The sequence below is a fragment of the Herpailurus yagouaroundi genome, unplaced genomic scaffold (genome assembly GCF_014898765.1).
Source record: "Herpailurus yagouaroundi ecotype Mexico unplaced genomic scaffold, PumYag 142, whole genome shotgun sequence".
NCBI classification, from domain to species: Eukaryota; Metazoa; Chordata; class Mammalia; order Carnivora; family Felidae; genus Herpailurus; species Herpailurus yagouaroundi.
This window is the reverse complement of record NW_024412397.1, coordinates 49,349,339-49,366,905: the sequence shown is the minus strand read 5'-3', so window position 1 is coordinate 49,366,905 and position 17,567 is coordinate 49,349,339. Positions and strand designations below refer to the sequence as shown.

The following is a 17,567-nucleotide window of genomic DNA, read 5'->3' as shown; positions in this document are numbered from 1 at the left end:
ACAGAGCCTGACATGGGGCTTGAACTCATGAACTGCAAGATTATGACCTGAGCTGAAGTTGCATGCTTAACCAACTGAGCCACCCAGATGCCCATAAATAAATATTTAAAAAAAATAATTCAGTTAGGTCTGTACATAGTTGCAAAGGAAATATTCTTGACTATAAAGGGTAATTTAAATCTTCCCTTTTTCTTTTTTTTTTTTTCTTTTTTAAAAAAATTTTTGAGAGACCACCCAGGAGTATGAGCTGGGAAGGCACAGAAAGAGAGGGAGGGAGAGAGAATCTTAAGCAGGTTCCTCACTCAGCTTGAAGCCTGAGGTGGGGCTTGATTCCAGGACCCTGGGATCATGACCTGAGCAGAAATCAAGAGTAGGATGCTTAATCAAGAATAGGATGCTTAACCAGGCACTCCTAAATCTTCCCTTTTTTTATTAGTTTATATTTCAAATACCTTAAAGCTCTGACCATATGATTTATCACCCAACCCAGGACATTTTTGAGAGTAGACAGGAGCCTTATTAATAATTGAACAAGAACAATAGACATTAACCAGAACTATTGCTGGTAAGCCTAGGGATATGGTCACTTTAGATAAGAAGCACATTAGATTTGTCTTAGTATCCTAAATAATCCTCAAAAAGAGTCACCAAAGGTGTGAGGTAAATTCAAACATAATTTAATTTCACTAAACATTTCTAATACTTCTGATTATAAGAAGTAAAATTGAAAAAGTATTGGCTAAAACTGAAGGTCTCCTTTAAGAACTAAATTCTGAATGTAAAACATTTTTGGAAAGGTAACTATCAAAGCTTCCTTAACCTCAGACTAACATATGGATTAGGAAAAGCGAAAAGCCGATATTTTAAACAGTCTATTTTTCTCATAGAATAGAAAAAATTGGGGCAAAAACGTCTGCCATTGTGTTTGAAGACGTGTAATTTGTGAGGCATGAGTGCATTAAAGATCACAACTATTTGTCAGTATTGAAGAAATTCATCAAAAATGGAAAAAATACCATATAAGAAGTGAATCATTAATTTTTTTAAGTGGACAAAGCAATGAATATTAAACGTGTTTGCTCCTGTGAGCCTATTAAGGACTGCTTTAACTAATAGAGTCCAACTGCCAGGGACTTATTCCTACAGTTACCCCTTCATATTTTTTTAAAATTTTTAATTAATTATTTACTTATTTCAAGAGGGGGGAGGGGGGCAGAGGAAGAGAGAGAGAGAATCTTTTTTTTAAATTCATTTATTTATTTTCAGAGAGAGAGGGAGAGACAGTGTACAGGAGGGCAGAGAGAAAGGGAGAGAGAATTCCAAGCAGGCTCTGTACTGTCAGTGCACAGTACAGGGTGGGACTCAAACTCACAAACCATGAGATCATGACCTGAGCTGAAACCAAGAGTCAGACGCTCAATCGACTGAGCCACCCAGGCACCCAAGAAAGAGAGAGAGAGAAAATCTTAAGCAGGCTCCATGCTCAGCACAGAACCTGACCTGTGTCTGCATCCCATGATATGATCTGGGGATCACAACCTGAGCCAAAAGCAAGAGTTGGGGGGCTTAGTAGGTTGGGCATCTGACTTCAGCTTAGGTCATGATCTCACAGCTTGCGAGTTCGAGCCCCACGTCAGACTCTGTGCTGAGAATTCAGAGCCTGGAACCTACTTCCGATTCTGTGTCTCCCTGTCTCTCTCTGCCCCTCCCCCACTCTCTTTCTCTCCCTCTCTCTCTCTCTCTCTCTCTCTCTCTCAAAAATAAGTAATAAAACATTTAAAAAATTTAAAAAAAAAAAGATTTGGACACTCAATTGATTGAGCCACCCTGGCACCCCCATAATATTTTCCATTTACATTACTGTAAATAAATACTGTTCCCACAGCTTCCATCATGGTAGCATTATACATATGTATATAGAATGCAAGTATAATACTGTATTTACTGGATAAAAAGGTACATATTAGTTTCACAAGATTCTCAAAATAAAATCTACTTTTCTATTCTACTTTCTTAGTGATCAATCTTAAATTCTTTTACCATCTCCACAGCAGATAAATGTCAGTGTTAAGATCTAAGGGCTAAATAACAAAATTCCTGGGCTCTATAAACCCATATGCATAGGTATGAAATACTGCCAAGCAGTCACTGTATTATAAAATGGCTGACCTGTAAGAAAAAGAAACTCCTTTCCATTCATAATGAATGATTTTGCAGTAATAGATCATTAACATTCTTGATCAGCCTGGCATTATTTAAACTAGGCAACTAAGCAAGTATACAGTTTATCATATAGTGTATCGGAATCTTTATCAAGTATAAAGGGTTCCTAAATTGGGCAAATTATATATCTAATAAAACTTTGCCCATTACTGATGTGAAATGAAGTAGCTAAGTGAATGATATTTAAGAACACAAATATCATTTTATAAACTATCAACTAGTTTATAAAAAGAAATGAAGAAGGTATATATAGCCATAGTAAAAGTCAAAATAAAGTTTCTTATATCTAAGTTAGAAGTTGGCCAGACTACATAAGGCTAATTTTTCTAATTGGAAAGCAATGTATAATTTTTAATGTTTGTTATAAGCACATTAATAACCACTTAAGACTGTTAAAATAAAAACTGTAATACTGACATCTTCTGAGAGTGTTAGATATATCTTTTAAAACAATTATAAAACTGTTCAACCCAACTGGAATCTTGCCACCCTCAATTCAAATCATAAACAAAACATTTTGTCACTTAGGGCAAGATCATCAACTGACATAAACTCTTATCCCTAAACAACACTTAGAAATTACTGTAAACAACAATTAAATCAAGTGTTCAAATTGACACAAATGCTGACAGTGAACATAATTTTCTTTTGTCTCAAAAGTTCCTTTCCCACTTCTCTCTCAAACAGCCTTTTGTCTTGTTTTTAATAATTCTAAATAGTTCTTACTAATTCTAAATAGTTTTAAAATAATTCTGGCTGTAGGTAGACAGCTCACCCTAGTTTATTAAGTATTGTGTGTCCATATTAGAGGTGCTGACAGTATTATGTAAATAATCATAATGGGTTTAATCACTTTTAAATTTTTTGCTTGGGGATATAGGCCCTCAATGTTGGGTCAGGGGAGGGGAATGGGGTGATGTGGGGAGTGGGAAAGAGATGAGAAATGCCCAGCACAAACAGCAGAAATAGCCCAAGACTAGGAATCAGTTATCTGTGCCTTAGTCCTTGCTCCAGCCTGGTTCTTCAGGTAAACCATGTAACCTCACTTGTTCATTATACATCTAGGCCTGTGCTGTCCAATATAGTAGCCACTAGCCACATGTGGTTTTGAGCACTGAAATGCAGCTATCCAAATCCAGCTGTGCTATAAAGTCTCATTAATAAATTTTTGTATTGATTATATTTAAGCAATGGAGAGCCACTTAAGGATTTTAAGGAAAGAAATGCCAGGATCAGAAATAATGGTTTAGATCTCTGGCAGCTGTGTGGACACTGTATTAAGGTGAGGAAGACTGGAAGCAAGGAGACTGTATAGTCTAGGTAAGAAATAACACGGCCTAAACGAGGGTAAAAGGGAATGGAAAGGAAAGCACTAATTCAAAACTATTATTTAGGAATAACACCAATGTAATATTGTGATTCACTTGTCCTGACTCTGTGGAAAAGGGTTTGATTTTATTCTAAGGTGATGGGAAGACCCTGGAATGTTTTTAGCAGGACAGCATTTTGTTCTGATTAAATCTGTTATCTGTTTAAAGGACTACTCTGAGTGCTGTACACCACAATAAGGGGGAAACAGAAGTAGAAAGATAGTTTATCTAAAAAAAAAAAAAAAAAAGAGTCTATTGTCGCAGAAGAGGTTTAAGATGCTGATGACTCCACCCTAAGGTGGATGCAGAAGAGGTGGGGAGAAGCAAGTGGATTTGAGTTACTTTGTGACTGCAAAATGGTATTGCCTAATTCACAGGGTTGAGAAAGGAAAAGTGAAGTTCAAGGAGACCACACCTTTTGACCCCAATTGTTCTGATTAACCTGGAGACTAGGGTGTCTGCTGAGAGTGAGAATACTGTACAGAAGCTTGAGGAAAATAGTGAAGGTTTGGAAGACAGCAAAGGAAACAAGAGCAGCTGAACAAAGTCTGTTTTAAGAATTAATTAATGCCCTATATGAGGTTTGAAACCACATAATTTTAGTGATATCAGTATAACCTGTTGTGTGATTTTTCCTTTGCAACCCTCAGCCATTCAACTATAGGAGTTAAGCAGACTATAGTACCAACAAAAGGTTTCAGGTTTAAAATGATTTGAGTTAGATGATTTTAAACTCTACATATTTCCAAAATTCTACAGTTCTAAGAATCCTAGAGTTTTTATTGCTACCACACATTTTTTTTTCTTATTGTGGTTAAATGTACAGATGTACATATTATAAAATTTACCATTTGAATCATTTCATCACACAATTTTTAAGTCGAGCATCCTAATCAGGGGCCTCGAACGGATTATAGGTGTGCTAGGACATTAAAATCCCAGCCCTCAAGGGAGCATCGCTGGCCCTGGTGGCTGAAGTTCCAACTTCTGCTGCCTCTGGATGGAAGCAGCCTCATCTTTTTATCACAATATGTAATACAATTATTACTTTTCTAAGCATTAAAAATATTTGGGAACCACTGTTCAAAGCCATAAAGTTTTCCCACATATCTTTAGAACCTCATAATTTATTCCACCACGTGGGGTTTAAAGCTCCTATTGGGAGAGACTATGAGTATGCCCACTATTTCCACTGTTAAAGTGATCGCCATAAAATCTCACATGGATAATCTAAGAATTTTGAATGGATTCAAAGATTTTCTCTACTTACATAAAAAATAGTTAATCCCGGGGCGCCTGGGTGGCGCAGTCGGTTAAGCGTCCGACTTCAGCCAGGTCACGATCTCGCGGTCCGTGAGTTCGAGCCCCGCGTCGGGCTCTGGGCTGATGGCTCAGAGCCTGGAGCCTGTTTCCGATTCTGTGTCTCCCTCTCTCTCTGCCCCTCCCCCGTTCATGCTCTGTCTCTGTACCAAATAAAAAATAAATAAATAAACGTTGAAAAAAAAATTTTTTTAAATAGTTAATCCCTTAAACTTTATTCATTTATCCACACAGTACTGACTTTATGGCAGGCACTGGGTTAGTTTCTGGAGGTAAAAAGGTGAACAAGACATGGTTTTGACCTCAAGAAACTTAGTCTAGTGGGAAAAGAAAATTATTCAAATATTTAAAACTGTAATAAGTGTAAGATGGGAACATACACAGTGCTATAAGAGGATTTAATAGAAAAGACTATTAAAACAAGATAAAACGATTAGTAAATAGCTGGGCAAAGGGCAGGGGTAGGTTTGGTTGATAATTCCAGAGGCAACAGCGCGCAAAGACCTAGGAGACACTAAAAGGTCAAGGCCAGATGGCAGAAAATGATTGGAAATGAACACCTGCAGAGGTAATAGAGGCAGTTCAAAGTGGCTTTCTTCGAGGAGTAACAGTAGGCCACTGAATGGTTTAAGCAGCCATTTTCAGATTTATTTTTCAGGAAGATCATAGTAGCTACAATGGAAAGAAGTAGTCTCAAAGTGGGTAAAATTTAAGGTGGGAGGAGGAAAACATAGATTTCTACTTTTTTCTCACCCTTTTAAAAAATGTCTTTAAAAATATGTTTGATAGTCATAAGATAACTCAGAAGTACCAATAAGGGCTAGCTTTTTTCCAAGCACATACTGTGTCTATGAACACTGTACTAAGCAATTTACATGTACTAATTCATTTACTCTTCATAATCCTATATGGTTGGTACTATTATTATCCTCAGTTTACAGGTAAGAAAAATGAGACAGAGGTTAAGAAATCCATCCAAGGTTACTTGGTAAGGAAGTATTAGAGCAGTATTTGAACCCAGAAGTCTGTCTCCAGAGCCTGTGACTTACCCATTAGACTATTACCATTTTTCAGCAATACATATATACAATTTATCTTTTTTTAAAAAAGTAAGCTCTACACCCAGCATGGGGCTTCAACTCACACCTTGAGATCAAGAGTCCCTTGCTCTATGACTGAGCTAGCCAGGTGCCCCTATTTTTTTGTTGTTGTTCTTTTACATGCATGCAATTTAAAATTTAAATATATACATGAATTGAGAACAGATACTCATTTTTTTTTTTTTTTCTGAACACCAGTGAAGAGAAAGGTTTAGATGGGGTTGTTGGTTGGATGCATATGGAAAGCAGACTAGCAGACTAGGTTAAGACACAATGGTATTTTTGGAATACTGTGGAAGTGATGAAAAGAAGGGGATTGATTTGGGATATATTTGGTAAGTAAAATTGACAGAATTTGGTGGTAGTTTGGATAAGCGGGTTAAAGGGGGGAAAGGTGTCAAGGATGATTATTTGGATTCTGACTTATATAAATGCATTGGGTAGTGAAGCCATTGGCAGAGGCCAGAGGAACAAGTTACATCATTTTGTTCTGATGGTTTTTCTTCAGACCACAAGTACACTGTTCTTTCAGTGTACGGTTAAATGACAAACTGACTACAGGTTCTTCCCATTTATAACAAAACTTTCCATTATAAACATTTATACAAACAACTATGCCTCCTGTGTTGTATTAGAAATGGCAGTCAATTTTTCACCCATTTTCTTTAAAAGTGTTATGAAGTCTTGTAAACTTTGGAAGCAAATGATAGTTACTCTAACAGGGTAATGAAGATTTAGCAACCCTCTTCCCTAAAAATACCAACGTTCCTATAGCATTGCTCCAATGGTACAGAAACATCCTATTGGGTGAAATCCCGAGGAGTAAGCTCTGATATTCATCCCTTAACATGAGTGAGTGGAAAAAATTAACTTTATAGCTTGTATTTATGATTTCCTAAACACTACTTAAGTTTTAAAGTTTATAATACTATGCTTTATCTCCCTCCCAGGTCTCATAACTAGTAAAGAACAGTATTGGACTGGTTTAAAAGATACTGTGATTGTAGCCTATTGTTTATTTTCAACTTCATTTGTAGAACTGCTAATGCTAAAATGCTTCTTTTAGAAATCAAGTAGGAAAACAGACTAACAGGTTGACCATTACAAACACACAGCCACAGAAAGCGTTGATTAAAAAAAAAAAAATTAAATTACCTAAATTATCCCAACAAATAATGCTGGGCACGTCTGATTCCGTCTCATTTCAGGGTCCTCAGGAACTTTCCACTTACACATCGCTTTGCTACGTGGCCTCACCACCCAGTCCTGTCAGGTCACGTCACTAATCTGCAGGTAATAGATAGCTACAAGGCAGAACGCTACCTTAGACTGATCCGTGTCCATTCCTTTATCAGTTAGTGTTAACTGTCCCTGTGGTAGTGGCCACTTACACAGGCTTTCCTGAAATATGCTAACGTCAGACACACTGGTAACACCACGGTCTTGAATTTCCCAGACGGAAATGCCTGAGTTTTCTCCAGCGCATCTCAAAAACGCTGTAGCGGCCGCCAGCTCCCGGAGCCGTCCCGTAAACAGCAGGGGCTGGCGCTCGACTCTCCAGTCACCACCCTTAATTTTGGAACACACGGGCCACCCAGCTCTTCCGCCAGAGGCGTGCGGTGCACCGCCTAGCTCGGCGGCCGGAGGAGGGGCGTGACGTGAAGGGAACTCCTCCGTGACGTCGAGCGGGCTCCGAGGGGGGCGGGCCCGGGCGCCTACAAGCCCGGCCGCCGGCCCTCGGGCCCTTCCCCACCCCCGGAAAGCGCGGGCCGCCCTGACGGGCCGGCTTTCCCAGAGGGGCGTTGGCGGATTAGTGAGGGAAAGAGAAAAGCGAGTGGCCGTTCCTTCACAGCCCCGGAGTCGTGTCTGCTTCCGTGCTGGGGCTTTCGAGAATCTTGAGGAAGACTTGTAAGCCGTGAATAAAAAGGTATCTCCTTCCCCAGACCCGGAGTGCTGGGTCTTAGTGGCTACTTCCGGTCAGGAGCTGCCAGCCGAACGTAGGCGTTTGGCCCCTGGGGTGGGGGTGGCGTACGGCTTCGGGGCTGCCTGAGGAATAAGGCTGGAGCCCGGATAAACTCCGCTGGAGGTGGGCGGGAAAGGAGGACGAGCCCGCGCTCCCTGCGGTTCTTTGGTCTCCCGCGCTGGCTGAGGATTCGCTTACCCACTACGAGCCCGCCCCCGCGCATGCGCCGCCGGCGCGGGGTGGGGGGTGGGTGCGCGGTGCTCGCTTCCAGCGTCAGTCGCGCTGCTGGTTTTTGGAGCGTTTGGGCGGCCGCGGTGCGGGGGGAGAGGTTGGTGGCTACGGGTGCTGGGATGGGCATGGGAGCCTCTGGACCTCTGCTTTGCCCGTAAGAGGACCTGTCCAGTCCCTGTGCGTTTGTCTCCGGCACGTGTGTGACTCCAGGCGCGGCCCTTGCCCTGTGTGAGAATACGTGCGGCGGGTGCTACTGGAAAGAGTTTACTGAGCACCTTCACTGTGGTTGGTGGTTTACAGTGCTACAGGATGCATAGAAATGTATTCAATTATTACAGACCTTTGAGCCCGGAATGCACTTTGAGGCACGAGGTGCACATTTCTGCCAAATTAAGGCGCATCCTCGTGTAACCATAACGGTTCAAACCAAAAGAAATTCTGACAAAAGTGCTGGCCGTGCAGGATAGGCTTGAGATGGTTTTTCGAGCCAGAATTTGCAAGTTCAGTGTGGGTAAACTGTTTTTATGTGGTGAAAAAACACTTTTTTTTTTTTTTTGCTACCTCTCAGGGTACGTTAACGAATGCTTATTTTATTTACACTGTTTTAAGCAATTGAATACTATGCAATTTAAAAATATTCATTGAAGTCATTAAAATTTTGTTTTAAACTATTACTTAATAGAACTAATTACTGTTGGGGGGGCCTCCTTTATTTTATAAAATATTTATTTATTTTTGGGAGAGCACAAGAGGGGATGGGGGCGGTCAGAGAGAGGGGGCAGAGGATGGGAAGCTGCTCTTGGCTGAAAACAGTGAGCCCAGTGCTGGGCTTGAATTCGTAAACCATGTATATGATCATGACCTGAGCCGAAGTCTGACCCTCAGTTGACTGAGACACCCAGGTGCCCCATCTTAGGCTACTGGAAAGTATTTTGCAGTTGATTAACATCGCTAGAGTATGAGGGCCACCCCCACCCCCATTTAGCTGTGTTGGTCCTAACAGAATGACCTTGGGAAAGTCACTTAATTTCTTAAACCTGTTTTTCCAACTCTAAAGTGAAATTAGTAACAGTAGCTGTTTTATAGAGTTCTCAAGATTAAGTTTAAAAATGACTATAAAGCAGCACGGTATCTGGCATATAGTAAACAAATGGTGGCTTTTACTGACAGTAGTGTAAGCCTGTTTATCTTTTAAGGTTAAGAAATAGAATTCAGGCCTCTCTGGAAATGAAGCTGTGTTAATTCACCCAATCCCTCTTTTAAAAACTCTGTTGTGGAAATAATATACACAAGAGAGAGACCCATCCATTACAGTTTCAATAATTGTCAAAGCAGGCCTGCTGGTTTCATCTCCCTACCCGGCATTCATGTTTTGTTTTAGCTGGAGCATTTGAAAGCAAATCCAGAACAGGTGAGTTTACCTGTAAACGTATCAGTATATATCTCTTTAACAGCTAAGGACCTTTTTTTTTTTAAATATGAGCAAATTATACCCAAGACAATTAAAAATAACGCGCTAATATTCTCTAAAATCCAGTACATGTTCAGTTTTCACTGTTTATTTCTGTCCCAAAAATAAATAAACGTTGAAAAAAAAAATTTTTTTTAAATAAATAAATAAATTCTTTGTAGAACGTTGCATTATTCAATGCTGATCATGAATGACTATAAACCTCTCAATATCAGAAACATCTCAATTTGAGTAATTATTCCTTTCTAGGAGGAATAAGAGAAAGTTTGCCTTAAAATTTAGCTTAACTAAAGACCAAATAACTGAAATCAGGGTTCTCAGCATAATTGTCTTTACTTCCCATTCCCCAGATTCTCAAAATGATTGAGTGTAGGTAAATAAGGAAAACTTGAGAATAGCTGGCTAAGCTTGCAGATATTCTAACTTAAAATTACATACAGATAAATGTAAAATTCATTTGTGTTGCAATCTGTTGTTTCAGGTATTTCAACTGCCCAAGACAACTTCATACCTATATAATGTAACAGAAAAAGTCAGAAAACATTAGGAAAATAGAAGTGTGGAGCATATTAAGAAAGATGAACATCTCTGGAAGCAATTGTGGAAGCCCTAGTTCTATAGATATATCTAATGACTTCAAGGAACTTTGGACAAAACTAAAAGAGTATCATGATAAAGAAGTACAAGGTAAGAATCTTTTTTTTTTTTTTTTTTAATAGTACACCAGTATTCTATTGAGACTAAATAGTTGTAACTTTGTGTGACAGTTCAGGGATCTCATTTTTAAGGGACCTAATAAAGGTAATTTTTTGTGAGTCATTTATGATTGAGTTGTTGCTCTGTAACTATAGACACCTACTATGGGATGTAGTTTTTGCACATCTTAAGTTATTTACTATGGTAGTATGTGTGGTGTGGTGGAAACAGCATAGAAATTGTTGATTGATGACCTGGATGTGAATTCCGAATTCATTTATCTACTTGATCTGTGATCTCAGCCAAGATATATAATCTCTAAACTTTTTTTCCTATAAAATTATGTGCAGGATTCTTTATAGCCATTAAAATACTAAAGTTATTCTTCAAGCTTTTGGGAATCTATTTGCTACCAAGCACTGAGACATGAAAGTGAATGGCAGTTTGCTTTCAAAGAGCCTGGAGTCTAATAGAGATAGAGCCATGTAAACAGATAATTACAGTATAATGAAATAAATGCTAAAAGGTTTATGTGAAGTGCAATGAGTGTGAGGAGAATTGAGCAATTGTGGTTGAGATGAATATATAATTATTATTTGTGATTGTGTTAAAACGTACTCCAGATAAAAGAATTTTCTCTTAAAGGTAGACTCAACGTTTGGTATTAATATCTGTCTAATTCTGTTACTATAACATAATACGTTTTTCCCATGGGCGGAAATTGCTTGGTATTATGTTTGTTTCTTGCTGCAACCATAGGTTTAATACTATAGTGCTTGACAGCCTTCACATTACACTGGAATGCCATTAAAATCTAATCCACCTAATCTTACTTACATTTTCAAAGAAAAAAATATTTCATCTGAAAGAAAATATAAAGAATAAAAAAAAAAACCCAAACCTCTAAATTAGACTATATTCTCTATCTTTCGAATGTCTAGATCGATCAAAAACTTTTCAGGTATTCTCTTTATATTTTAACCAAATCAGATTGGTTCAAAAGAATGCATCATTCATCAGAGATGAGCACTAATGGATCCTGGGGTCATGAGTGTTCCTAATGCTGAGAATGTTTTTTTTCTGTCCATGTGTTGCTTTTTTGTACTTAGTTATAATTACCTTTGCCCCAGTTTTCTGGAATGGGCAGACAAAGACTGTATATGGTCAATTTGAGAAAATATATAAATGGCAATAAAATTTGTTTCTTCCTGTTGGGTAAAACCAAAGCAATAAATGGCAATTTTCTCATAAAAAAAAAAAAAAAAAAAAAAACAACCATGATCCACCTAGTATATGGGTCTGTGTTAGAACTTTTCTGTGGTAAATGTAGTTCTTGGCAGAACCTCATGATAATGGACTCATCATGAATTAATGAAGCATGGACTCCAGAAGTATTCTTGCATACCCCAGTGTACTGGCAGACTCTTGTTCAAGAAAAGTTTTGGGGTACACTTACCATATGCCATACCTTATGAATAAGAATGAATCATATATAGTTATCTGGGAACATAAAGGAAGAACCGGCTGTGTGTGCATGTGCCCTTGAGAGAGATTGATTGATTGATTGATTGATTGATTTACTGTCAAATCAGGCTTTACCATTGAAATGAGTCTAATTAGCCAGACAAAGAAGATTGTAGGAGGGGAACGTTTTAAGAGAATAGCTTAAGCACAAGTTTGGCAGTAACGGCTTGATTTTAATCAAAGAACTGTAGATAAGTTGGTACAGCTCACAGAGAAAATGAGGTAAGTGATGGGAATTTATTGGTCAGGTGGAAAGAGGATGGTGCTAGAGAGGTAGATAGGTTCAAATTATGTAAAACATTATGTACTATGCTAAAGAGATTGTTACCATGCTTTATCTTTAGGATTAAGTCTAAAATTTTCATTTTCAGTGCTTCTATTACTTGTGTAGGTAGTGCTGTGTTGAGAAAGAGGCTATGTGATGTACTTGTTACTGGATCTAGGCTGCCAATATTTGAAAGCCATCTCACCCTTGAAGGTGGTGACCTTGTGCAAGCTATTTAACTTTACGGTGCACCAGATTCCTTATCTATAAAATAAAGATACTAATAATAGTTACTTCACATTATATTAAATATTTTAATATATGTAAAACATTTTGAAGAGTTTATGGCACATAGTAAGCAATATATGTACTAGCTATATGCGTTTAGATATTAGAATGTTGTCCTTTCTGAAGCAGCACCGTTATAATTATCTGTGCCCGCTGTGTACTATCCCAGCCAGATACAGTGAGATACTATAAAAAAGTCATAACAGAGATTTCACATACTGATTACTTTTACGTTCCTCTTTATGATTTTTGAAACTGCTAATTTCTAGAAAGAAACAGAAAAAGAATGGCCAAAAAAATAAACATGAGAACATTTAAATGGTTAAGAAATCTTGGAAAATTCTTACTTTTATCTCTTCTTGGTGAGGGGGAGAAGTGGGGATACTTACTTTTTAAAAATTTCCATGAAATATACATAAAATTTTTCATCTTAACTGTTTTTTTTTTTTCAACGTTTATTTATTTTTGGGACAGAGAGAGACAGAGCATGAACGGGGGAGGGGCAGAGAGAGAGGGAGACACAGAATCGGAAACAGGCTCCAGGCTCTGAGCCATCAGCCCAGAGCCCGACGCGGGGCTCGAACTCACGGACCGCGAGATCGTGACCTGGCTGAAGTCGGACGCTTAACCGACTGCGCCACCCAGGCGCCCCATCGTCTTAACTGTTTTTAAGTGTACACTTCAGTGGCGTTAAATACATTCACGATGTTGTGCGACTATCGCCACCATCCATCTCCAGAGCTCTTCATCTTGTAAAACTGAAATTTTATACCTATTAAACAATAACTCCCCATTTATCCCTGCCTCCAGCCCCTGGCAGCCACTATTCCACTTTCTATCTCTGTGATTGTGACCATTCTAAATATCTCATAACAGTCTTTTTGTGACTGGCTCATTTCACTTAGCATAAGGTCTTCAAGTTTCATCCATATTGTAACATATTACAGAATTTTTTCTCTTTTAAGGCTGAATAATATTCCATTGTATATACCACATTTTGCTTATCCATTCATTCATCCATTGTTGGACATTTGAGTTGCTTACATCTTTTGGCTGTTGAGAATAATGTTGCTCTGAACAGGAGTGTACAAGTAATCTTTAAGACCCTACTTTCAACTCCTTTGGAAGTATATCTAGAAGTGGGATTGCTGAATTATATGATAATTATATTTTTAATTTTTTGAGGAATTACCATACTCTTTTCCATTTTTACATTCCCACCAGCAATGCACAAGTGTTAACAGTTTCTCCACATTCTTACCAACACTTGGTATCTTCTGTTTTCTTTTTTTTTCTTTTGATAGTCGTAGCCATCCTAGTGGATGTAAGGTGATACTGTGATTTTGATTTGCATTTACCTAAAGATTAGTGATGTTGAACATTTTTTCATGTACTTACTGGCCATTTGTGTATCATTGGAGAAATGTTTATTCAAGTCCTTTGTCTATTTTTTTTTTTTAATGTTTATTATTGAGAGACACAGAGTGTGAGCAGGGGAGGGGCAGAAAGAGGGGGGGTAGACACAGAATCTGAAGCAGGCTCCAGGTTCTGAGCTGTCAGCACAGAGCCCGACATGGGGCTTGAACTCACAAACCGCAAGATCATGACCTGAGCTGAAGTTGGATGCTTAACCACCTGAGCCACCCAGGCGCCCCTCCTTTGTCCAATTTTTAATCAGCTTTGGTTTTTTGTTGTTGAGTGGTAGAAGTTCTTTATATATTCTGGATATTACTCTTTTATCAGATACATAATTTGCAAACATTTTCTCCCATTCTCTGGGTTGCTTTTTCATTCTGTTCATTGTGTTCTTTGACATACAGAAGTTTTAAATTTTGATATAATCCACTTTATGTTTTTCTTTTGTTGCCTGTGCTTTTGGTGTCTTACCCGAGAAATCATTGCCAGATCTAATATTATTTAGCTTTTACCCTGTTTTATAGTTTTAGCTCTTATGTTCGGATCATTCATCCACTTTGAGTTACATTTTGTATATGATACAAGGGCCAGATTTCATTCTTTTGTGTGTGGATATCTAGTATTCCCAGCACCATTTGTTGAAAAGACTGTTTCCCCATAAAGTTTCTGGGCACCATTGTCAACCATTTGATCGTATGTACAAATATGAGTATACTTCTGGACTTCCTCTTCTGTTGGTCTACACATCTGTCTTTCTGTCAGTACTATACTGTTTTGATTATTGTAACTTTTAGTAAGTTTTGAAATCAGGAAGTGGGATCTCTAGTTTTGTTCTTCTTCAGGTTTGTTTTGTCTATGTGGAGTCCCATGAGATTCCATATGAATTTAGGACAGCTTTTTCTATTTCTGCAAAAATCATCATTGGACTTTTGATACAGATTGCATTGAATCTGTAGATTTCTTTGAGTAGTATTGACATCTTAACCATGTTAAGCTTTCCAGTCCATGAATATGCCAAGTCTTTCTATTTATTTATATAGTTTTTAATTTCTTTAAGGAATGAATACTTGATAATTTTCAGTGTACAAATCCTTCATCTCTTTGGGTAAGCTTATTCCTAAGTTTTTTTTTTTTTTTTTTTTAACGTTTATTCATTTTTGAGAGACAGAGACAGAGTGCAAGCAGGGTTGGGGCAGAGAGAGAGGGAGACACAGAATTTGAAGCAGGCTCCAGGCTCTGAGCTGGCAGTACAGAGCCCTATGCGGGGCTCCAACCCACAAACCATGAGATCATGACCTGAGCCGAAGTCGTACACTTAATCGACTGAGCCACCCAGGTGCCCCCTAAGTATTCTTTTTGATGCTATAAATAGAATTGTTTTCATTTCCTTTTTTTTTTTTGAAGTTTATTTTTTTTTTAGTAATCTATACACCCAGTGTCAGCTTGAACTCAAGACCCTGACATCAAGAGTTGCATGCTCTTCCGACTGAGCCAGCCAGGCATCCCTCATTTCCTTTTCTGATTATTTGTTGTTAGCGTGCAGAAACCAAATTGGTGTCTGTGTATTGATTTTGTATCCTGCAACTTTCCTAGAAGTCTTTACTTATTGTGGGTTTTTGTTTTTTGTTTTTTTTTAAATTTTTGAGACAGAGAGAGACAGAGCATGAATGGGGGAGAGTCAGAGAGAGAGGGAGACACAGAATCTGAAGCAGGCTCCAGGCTCTGAGCTGTCAGCACAGAGCCCGACGCGGGGCTCGAACTCACAGACCCTGAGATCATGACCTGAGCCGAAGTCAGACGCTTGACCGACTAAGCCACCCAGGTGCCCCTAATTGTGGTTTTTTAAATTCCTAGCTGAAGTAAACATTAGAAACTCTTTACTTTTTTTCATTATGAAAAGTTGGAGTTCAGCTACCTCTACTATACGTGCATCCTTTATGCTCTGTTGTGCTCATTCGTTGACCAATCATTCTGTTTCATGTTTTCATTAAAGCCCTCTTTCAGCGTATAGGAGTGCTGATGTAATTGAGGTACAGTTGTGTTCATTTAGAAATCAAGGTATCTGTTATTGTTTAATCTATTTTTTTAACTTAAGCTTTTTTCTAAATTGTCAAAACACAAAGTAAAAAAAAGTTTCCCACTCCCCCAACACAAACTGGTAACGACTTCTATAATCTTTTGTGTTTATATTCAGTGTTCATTTCTAATTTAAAGTTTAGGTGGTTTTTTTTTTTCATTTTTTTTTTTAGGAATTATTACATATATACAAAAGTAAAGAAAATCATAAAATGAACTCCTATATAGTCATCACTCAGTTTGAACTATCATCAATAAATGGCCAGTCTTATTTTACTTGTATTCCATGTACTTCTCTATCCCTCTTTCACTCAGTTACTTTGGAGTCTCTGACATAATTTATCTATAAATATTTAGTATGTGTTTGTAGTAGGCCTTTTAACTAGAAAGAACCATTATCACGCTAACAAAACAAATAATTAACATCTAGTACCTATTAGATGATAGTGTTCAATTTTCCACAATTGTCAAAAATATCTTTATAGTTCAAATCTGTATCTAAAAGACATCTCTATGTTGTGTGATTACTATGTTAATTTTTTCAATGTAATTTTTATATTTTTCTTACGAAATTAAGTATCTTTGCTAATGTTTGAGTGATTTATATTTTTTATGAACTGTTACATACTTTATTGCTTCCTTTCTTTTCTTTTCTTTTCTTTTCTTTTCTTTTCTTTTCTTTTCTTTTCTTTTCTTTTTTAAGTTTATTTATTTTGAGAGAGAATGAGCAGGGAGGGACAGAAAGAGTGAGGGGAGAGAGAGAATCCTAAGCAGGCTCCACACTGTCAACGTGGAACCTGACACCGGGCTTGAACTCACAAACACTGAGTTCGTGACCAGAGCTGAAATCAAGAGTCAGATGCTTAACTGATTGAACCACCCAGGTGCCCCATTGTTGCTTATTTTCTAGGATTGTTGGCCTTTCTCCTCTAAATTTCTAGGACCTGTTTAGTTCAAATATTTGAAAAATTGGGAATTCAAATTTGTTGTTAGTGATAAAGATCTTATTTTAAAGTAAACTATGCTCATAGTCATATGTCTAAGGATAAATATGAATATTTTACATTAATTGTGCTCATTGACTATACTGTTTTCCCCAGAAAATCTATTGTAAAACTTTGAGGAACAATTCTGAGTTTTAGTACTGACTTGCTATTCATTCAGTGAGGGTCGTTAGATTATATGCTAAGAATGATAGCAGTTGCTGAGGATACAACAGTGAAGAAGACACAGTGAGTTTTGGGGGCTTTGAATTCATTTTTTTAGGAAAATATATAATATAATTGTACAGTGAAATGGTAGCAAAAATAAGCCACATACGAGAGAGTCTGCCTTGGTAACCCAATAACAACATTGTAATCAGCTACATGCACTACTTATAAAACTGGGAAGGAATAAACAGTCTGACAATTTATGTTGAAGAGCAGCAGTATCTTCTTTTTGGTTTATCATGCTGTGACTGTATCACATAGGTTTACCAATAAGAACAGCTTCAAGTTTAAACTATTATGGGAGTGTCACTGCTACATATTATAAAACTTATCCTAGGTGTTCTGGAAGTGAAGCAAATATAATATCTTGAAATATTTTTAAATAGAACCAGACATACTTGAGTTGTTAATAA

At 37.8% G+C, this 17,567-nt stretch overlaps 1 protein-coding gene across 4 annotated transcripts in view; it reads left to right on the top strand.

Annotated features, from left to right (window-relative positions):
• The window catches only part of RBBP8 (RB binding protein 8, endonuclease), a 119,544-nt gene that overhangs the window by 11,420 nt on the left and 90,557 nt on the right, over positions 1-17,567 (top strand). The window contains exons 2-3 of one of the 4 annotated variants that reach the window (XM_040479238.1): positions 7,222-7,306; positions 10,160-10,365. In XM_040479238.1, coding sequence (XP_040335172.1) covers positions 10,257-10,365 — 109 coding nt within the window. In that variant the 5' untranslated portion in view covers positions 7,222-7,306; positions 10,160-10,256. Of the gene's footprint in view, positions 1-7,221; positions 7,307-7,704; positions 7,941-9,206; positions 9,619-10,159; positions 10,366-17,567 lie in introns of those variants that run through there. The other 3 variants (XM_040479237.1, XM_040479240.1, XM_040479239.1) reach the window with 3 other exon arrangements.